We start from the raw sequence: 8046 nt of genomic DNA, 5'->3' as shown, positions 1-8046 counted from the left end.
ACTTTGAATTTTAAGATAATATTCAAATCATAAAAGTTGTTTTATATGCTCTGGATTCTTTCTTTTTATAGGGCTCTATGGAGCAAGTCAGTTCTCATTTCTTGGAGCAGACCCTTGACAAGAAGCTGATGTCAGATCTGAGGGTACCTTTTATTCTTTGTTGTTTAAACTGGGTTTCTGTAACCAATATAGGGGGGCAGTATGCTGAGTTGTGTTGATTTAACTTAGCAGCATTTGTTAAATTAATGTATGATAACTGTATTACATTTTAATTAAAAATCTTAGTAAATTGAAGCAAATAACAGATGACTTCATTAAATTTTGTATTATTGTAATGAAATAATTTACACAGGTTATGCTTTACAAAAAAGAGGCAAGATTAATTTTCTAAGCCAGGTACAGTGGCTCACATCTGTAATCCCAGCACTTTGGGAGGCTGAGGCAGGTGGATCACTTGCAGCCAGGAGTTTGAGACCAGCCTGGCCACATGGTGAACCTCGTCTCAACTGAAAAACAAAAATTAGCTGGGTGTGGTGGCATGTGCCTGTAGTCCCGGCTACTTGGGTGGCTGAGGCAGAGAATCGCTTGAACTCTGGAGACCAGAGGTTGCAGTGAGCCGAGATCGCACCACTGCTCTCCAGCCTGGGCAACAGAGTGGGACTCTGTCTCCAAAAAACCCCAAAAAACAACAACCAAAAAAACCCCAGAAAACCCCAAAAGACTAATTTTCTGTTTGTTAGGAACTACAAAGGCCTGTTCTCATTTTGTGAGATGGTGTGACATTTTAGGACTCCTTTTCAGCAGCAGTTATCATGGAAGAGTGAGTAAAGCCTTTCTCCAAACAGTAACAAAATACCCCCAACCCCACACCATTTTTTCCTTTTTTTTTGAAACAGGGTCTCATGCTCTTGCCCAGGCTGGAATGCAGTGGCACAATCATAGCTCACTGCAGCTTTGATCTCCTGGGCTCAAGCATTCCTCCCACCCCACCCTCCTGAGTAGCCGGGACTACAGGCATGCCCCACCATGCCCAGCTAATTTGTTTTATCTCTAGTAGAGATGAGGTCTTGCTCTGTTCCCCATGCTGGTCTTGAACTTCTGAGCCCAAGCAATCCTCTTGCCTCTACCTCCCAAAGTGCTGGGATTACAGATGTGAGCCATTGTGCGCGGCCCCAACTGCCTCTTATGAAATGCCCTTAAGCTTTGATTGTGATGGTTCACTAACATGGTTTGCAGAACCAGATTTGAGTCTGAGAAAATAATATGTACATTCATTGTTAGTACCTCAATTTTGAAATTATAAAAGTGATTATAAAAGTGATAGGAAAGTTGTGGAATTTTTTATGAAGGAAAGGAAAGCAATTTACCCATATGCCTGCTACCCTAATGTAATGACTTTGGTCATTTTGGTGTATGTCTCTCAGCTCTTTTTCTTGTGCATGTTTTTTTTTTGTTTGTTTGTTTGTTTCTTTTGTTTTATTTGAGACAGGGTCTCGCTCTGTCGCCCAGGCTGGAGTGCAGTGGCGCGATCTTGGTTCACTGCAACCTCTGCCTCTCGGGCTCAAGTGATCCTCTCACCTCGGCCTCCTGAGTAGCTGGGACTACAGGTGTGTACAACCACACCTGGCTAATTTTTTGTAGTTTTTTAGAGATGGGGTTTCCATGAGAGGCTGGTGTATAAAGAGGAGTGCCAGGTCATTCATTTGTGATGAGAACCATAACTGTCAAGTGGACTGGATACTTACTTTTCACCAACCAGTATATTCCACCTTAGGCAATCTCTGTGTAAAGTGAGTTTACTAGATTAGTGACTGCACTGTAACTGAAATAGAACGCAATGTTGCCAAATAGAAAAATACTTTTACTAAGACTTAAGATAATTGCTTTCTTTTCCTTTTTTTCTTTTTTCTTTTTTTTTTTTTTTGAGGTGGAGTCTCACTCTGTCGTCAGGCTGGAGTGCAGTGGCACGATCTTGGCTCACTGTAATCTCCACCTCCCGAGTAACTGGGACTACAGGCACTCGCCACCATGCCCAGCTAATTTTTGTACTTTTAGTAGAGATAGTTTCACCATGTTGGCCAGGATGGTCTCAATCTCCTGACCTTGTGATCAGCCTGCCTTGGCCTCCCAAAGTGCTGGGATTACAGGCGTGGGCCACCTGCACCCTGCCTGATAATTGTTTTCTTAGAGTAAATGTGTTGTCTACCCAAGATGGTGTTTGGAGGGGCACTGTCATTATTTACCTCTCTGGCTCTCTCTTTCCTATGTTGCTGTCACAGCAAATGTAACCAACTTTCTTAACACGTTCTTCAGCTATCTTTATCCTTTTTAATTAGGTACTTTCAGCTATTATAGACCAGCAAGGCTTTGGTTTCATTTTAAGTTGAATTTGCATTTCTCTTGTATGAACTACTGATAATTTTTACAAACATAACTCTCAAAAAACAGTTTTATTTTCTGCCTTCCCATGTTCTCAGGGTTCATCTTAGCGTTCCTTCATGAACCTCCTACAATTGGTAATTATTGTTGTCTTCTGCAGAGGAAACGTACTGCACATGAGCGTGCCAAGGAACTTTACAGTTCAGGGGAGTTTTCCAGTGGCAGGAAGTGGGGAGATGATGCTCCCAAGGAAGAAGTAGATACTGGGGCTGTGAACTTGATTGAGTCAGGAGCTTGTGGAGCTTTCGTTCATGGGTTGGAAGATGAGATGTATGGTAAGTATGACTATATAATAGTAATAACACTCTTTAATTGAGTGACTGCTATGTGTCTGGCATTGTACTGGGTGATACACATGTATCATTTCATTTAGTCCTTACAGTAACTCTGGGAAGTACTTACTATGCTTTTTATTTTACACACAGAAGAGACCCCAGTAGTATGAGACAATGGTGAAGAGCAAGAGATTTGGGTTCAGTCAATCTATATTTAAATTCCAGCATTTTTATAAAACAGGGATGATGATAACTATCTTTCTGAGCTCTGAGAATTAAATGAGGTTCTATACACATAAAGCAGTTGGCATAATACATGTGCCTATTTATAATAAACACTGAATAATTGGCAATTAAAATGGATATTAATAAAAATAGTAACTTGATATTGCTTACCCAGCTAGTAAGAGACAGAGCAAGATTTAAACCTAGGTATGTCTGACTGCAAAGCCTTTATATGACTGATGAATATTTTATTTCACCTTCATTTTTGAAAGATATTTTTGGGCCAGGCATGGTGGCTCACACCTGTAATCCCAGCACTTTGGGAGGCTGAGGCTGGAGGATCACTTGAGGCTAGCAGTTCAAGACCAACCTGGTTAACATGGTGAAACCCTGTATCTACTAAAAATACAAAAAATAGCCCGTATGATGGCATGCACCTGTAATCTCAGCTACTAGAGAGGCTCAGACACAAGAATCACTTGAACTCAGGAGGCAGAAGTTGCAGTGAGCTGAGATTGTGCCCCTGCACTCTAACCTGGGCACACAACAGAACAAAACTCTGTCTCAAAAAATAAATACGTACATACATACATACAGAAAGGTATTTTTGTGGAAATAAAATTCTAGATTAATAAACTTTTTTTTCCAAGAGTCTTTTTTATTTTTTGAGACAGGTTCTCACTCTGTCACCCAGGCTAGAGTGTAGTGGTGTGATCACAGCTCACTGAAGCCTTGACTTCCTGGACCCAAGCAATCCTCCTACCTCAGCCTTTTGAGTAGCTGGGACCATAAGCACGTGCCACCGTGCCTGGCTAATTTTGTACTATTTTTGTAGAGACAGGGCCTCCCTATATTGTCCAAGCCAGTCTTGAACTCCTGGGCTTAAGTGATCCTTTTGCCTTGGCCTCCTAAAGTGTTGAGATTGCGGGCGTGAGCCACTGTGCGTGGCCTCTATCAGTCTTTTAGTGATATTGCTGCATAGTTTTCTGTTGAGAAATTTATTGTCATTTTTATCTTCCTCTGTATGTAATGTGTCTTTTTATCTCCAGCTGCTTTTAAGATTTATCTTTATCACTGGTTTTAAGCAATCTGATTATGATATGCCTGGGTATAGTATAGTTCATGTCATGTTTCTTTTGCTTGGAGTTTGTTGAGCTTCTTGAATCAAATAGTTTTCGTCACAGTTGGACATTTTTTTTTTTTTTGCTATTATTATTTCTTTCTCTTTTTTGGGGGGTGGGGGTGGGGTGGGGACAGAGTTTCGCCCAGGCTGAAGTGCGGTGGTGTGATCTCAGCTCACTGCAACCTCTGCCTCCTAGGTTCAGGCAATTCTCATGCTTCAGCCTCCCAAGTAACTGGGACTACAGGTGGCCGCCACCACTCTCGGCTAATTTTTATGTTTCTAGTAGAGACGGAGTTTCGTCATGTTGCTGAGGCTGGTCTCAAACTCCTGAGCTCAACTTACCTGCTCACTTCAGCCGCCCAAAGTGCTGGGATTACAGGTGTGAGCCACTGTACCCAGCCACTATTATTTTTTTAAATTTCTCTGACTCTACGGGCCCTTTGGTGACTTTAATTACACATGCGTTAGGATACTGATATTGTTTTACAGCTCACTGATGCTCTATTCTTTTTTCTTTCTTTTTTTTTTTTTCTAGTTTTTATTTTCTCTTTGTTTGATTTTGGATAGTATCTATTGCTTTGTCTTTGAGTGTTGCAAGATATAATCTGATGTTAATCCCATCCAGTATATTTTTCATCTCAGACATGTAGTTTTTGTCTCTAGAAGTTTGATTAGAATTTGGGTTTTTTCCATCCTGGACCACATAAGGAGACCCTATCTCTACAAAAAATTTAAAATTAGCAAGACATGGTTGTACATGCCTTTAGTCCCAGCTACTTGGGAGGCTGAGGCAGGAGGATTGCTTGAGCCCAGGAGTTAGAGGTTGCAGGGAGCCGTGATTGCACAAGTGTACTCCAGCCTGGGTGACAGAGCAAGACCCTGTCTCAAAAAAAAAGAAGAAAGAATTTGGGTCTTTTTAGTATCTACCATGTCTTTCTTAACATACTTAATCTTTCCTCTAGCTTTGTAAGCAGATAATATGTTTATAATAACTGTCTTACTATCCTTGTTTACTAGGTCTGTTATTTCTGTGATTCCTAGGTTGGTTTTGATTGATTTTTTTTCCTTCTGTATTACGTATTATTCCATCTTGTATATATTCCATCCTGTGTCTTTTCATGTCTGATAATTTTTAGTTGGATGCCAGACATTATAGATTTCACTTTATTAGATACTGAACATTATTTTTTTCCTATAAATATTTTTGAGCTTTGTTCTGGGATCCGTTTTTTCAGGTCTTATACTTTGTTAGGCAGGATTAGAGAAAACCTCTTTTTTTCTTCTTTCTTTCTTTTCTTTCTTTCTTTCTTTTCTTTCTTTTCTTTCTTTTCTTTCTTTTCTTTCTTTTCTCTCTTTCTTTTCTTTCGACAGGATCTTGCTCTGTCGCTCAGTCTGGAGTGCCAAGGTGCAGTCACGGATCACTGCAGCCTTGACCTCCTGGGCTCAGATGACTTTCCCACTTCAGCCTCCCGAGTAACTAGGACCACAGGTGGGTACCACCACACCTGGCTAATTTTTGTATTTTTTGTAGAGACAGGGTTTTGTCATGTTGCCCAGGCCAGGCTTGAAGCCCTGGCCTCAAGCAATCCGGCCGCCTCGGCCTCCCAAAGTTTTAGGATTACAGGTGTAAGCCACCACACCTGGCTGCAAAATTCTTCTAAGTTAACTGTGGTTTTATAGGCCCTGTGTGAGCTCTAGAGATTGTTTCCTCTCATTGTTTTGAGTGCTGCTTTTCCAGGCCTCAGATGGTCTCTGTCTCACAGATCAGAATTCAGCTGAAGACTTGAGGCAACCGTCTGCAGATCTCCCAAGCTTTCTGTTTCTCTGTGTAGTTCTCTCCTTTCCAGTAATTTGCTCTATGAACTCTCACCACATTGGACTTCCCAAACTCCCAGCTCAATCTTCTCAACTCAGGGAGAGAAGACCTAGTGCCTGGAGTCTCTCTAAACTTAATTGCTGTAATCATTGAGATCACCTCATTTATTTCCCATCTCTCAGGGACAGAAGTCCTTTATTGCCAGATGCCCAGTATCTGGAGTGCTGTTGTTTCATATATTTTGTCTCTGTCTCATCCTTAGAGGATAAAGCTGGTCCTCCATCTTGTAATAGACTTCCTATAAAGCCCTGTGATTTCCATGTGCTATCTGTCTCACGTAGATCTCAGAATTTCAGTGCTTGGAGATGATTGACTCCAGCCTTTTCATTATCAGCAAGGGTAACAGACCTGGTAAGGTAATGTTGAATGTCCACATTTTACAGTAAATTTGTTCCAGAGACCTGTGCCAGGTCTTAAAAATGCCTATAAAATCATACCTCAGGATAGAACTTCTTAGAAGGGCAAGAATATTATTTTTGAAAGACAGTTTTTCATCAGTAGATGTAAGAATTGGGTTATCCTATCATTTGTTCTAAAATGTTCCATATGTATAGAAAGTAAATAAAGCTACCTCTGCTTTTTGATTCTCTATGAACTTAAAATATGAATTACAATTTAAATAATATTGGATAATGAGGAAGTCCAGTTATTAAAACCTATTTTACTCTAAAATGAGTAACTGAAACCTATTTTGTTTCTATTAGCATTTTTGCTTTGTTTAGTTTCTACAACTGAATTTGGTCACTTTTAACATTTATATGATTTACTTACACAATTTCCAGTTTGCCATTAAGATTTTTTAAATACTTAAAAAAAAATTGTTTTTATTTTTATTTTTTTATTTTTTATTTTTTTTTATTTTTTTGAGACGGAGTCTCGCTGTGTTGCCCAGGCTGGAGTGCAGTGGCCGGATCTCAGCTCACTGCAAGCTCCGCCTCCCGGGTTCACGCCATTCTCCTGCCTCAGCCTCCCGAGTAGCTGGGACTACAGGCGCCCGCCACCTCACCTGGCTAGTTTTTTGTGTTTTTTAGTAGAGACGGGGTTTCACCGGGTTAGCCAGGATGGTCTCGATTTCCTGACCTCGTGATCTGCCCGTCTATACTTTTAAGTTCTGGGGTACATGTGTGGAATGTGCAGGTTTGTTACATAGGTATACATGTGCCATGGTGGTTTGCTGCACCCGTCAGCCCATTGTCTACACTAGGTATTTCTCCTAATGCTGTCCCTCCCCCAGCCCCCCAGCCCCCAACAGGCCCTGGTGTGTGATGCCCCCCCACCTCCCATGTCCGTGTGTTCTCATTGTTCAACTCCCACTTACGAGTGAGAACATCTGGTGTTTGGTTTTCTGTTCTAGTGTTAGTTTGCTGAGAATGATGGTTTCCAGCTTCATCCATGTCCCTGTAAAGGACATGAACTCATCCTTTTTTATAACTACATAATATTCCATGGTGTATGTGTGCCACATTTTCTTTATCCAGTCTATCATTAATGGGCCTTTGAGTTGGTTTCAAGTCTGTGCTATTGTGAATAGTGCTGTAATAAAAATATGTGTGCATGTGTTTTTATAGTAGAATGATTTTATAATCCTTTGGGTATATACCCAGTCATGGGATTGCTGGGTCAAATGGTATTTCTGGCTCTAGATCCTTGAGGAATCGCCACACTGTCTTCCACAATGGCTGAACTAATTTACACTCCCACCAACAGTGTAAAAGCATTCCTGTTTCTCCACATCTTCTCCAGCGTTTGTTGTTTCCTGACTTTTTAACGATCGCCATTCTAACTGGTGTGAGATGGTATCTCATTGTGGTTTTGATTTGCATTTCTCTAATGACTAGTGATGATGAGCTTTTTTTCATATGTTTGTTGGTTGCATAAATGTCTTCTTTTGAGAAGTGTCTGTTCATATCCTTCACCCACTTTTTGATGGGGTTGGGTTTTGTTTTGTTTTTTGAAATTTGTTTAAGTTCCTTGTAGATTCTAGATATTAGCTCTTTGTCGGATGGATAGATTACAGAACTTTTCTCCCATTCTGTAGGTTGCCTGTTCACTCTGAAGATAGTTTCTTTTGCTGTGCAGAAGCTCTTTAGTTTAAGTAGATCCCATTT

General features: G+C 40.7%; 1 protein-coding gene across 7 annotated transcripts in view; it reads left to right on the top strand.

The window, feature by feature from the left end:
• Window positions 1–8046, top strand: part of INTS4 (integrator complex subunit 4) — a 111085-nt gene that overhangs the window by 51257 nt on the left and 51782 nt on the right. For 6 of the 7 annotated variants that reach the window (XR_013404197.1, XM_077963963.1, XM_015115272.3 and 3 more), the window contains 2 exons: window positions 72–143; window positions 2540–2714. Coding sequence is in view for 6 of the 7 variants with exons in the window: in XM_077963963.1 (XP_077820089.1) it covers window positions 72–143; window positions 2540–2714 (247 nt within the window). In the remaining variant the exon portion in view is untranslated. The remainder of the gene's footprint in view (window positions 1–71; window positions 144–2539; window positions 2715–8046) is intronic. The other variant, XM_077963962.1, reaches the window with a different exon arrangement.

This window comes from Macaca mulatta, chromosome 14, assembly GCF_049350105.2.
Source record: "Macaca mulatta isolate MMU2019108-1 chromosome 14, T2T-MMU8v2.0, whole genome shotgun sequence".
In the NCBI taxonomy this organism is placed as follows: Eukaryota; Metazoa; Chordata; class Mammalia; order Primates; family Cercopithecidae; genus Macaca; species Macaca mulatta.
Note: the sequence above shows the minus strand (reverse complement) of the source record. Positions and strands in the feature narration are given on the sequence as shown.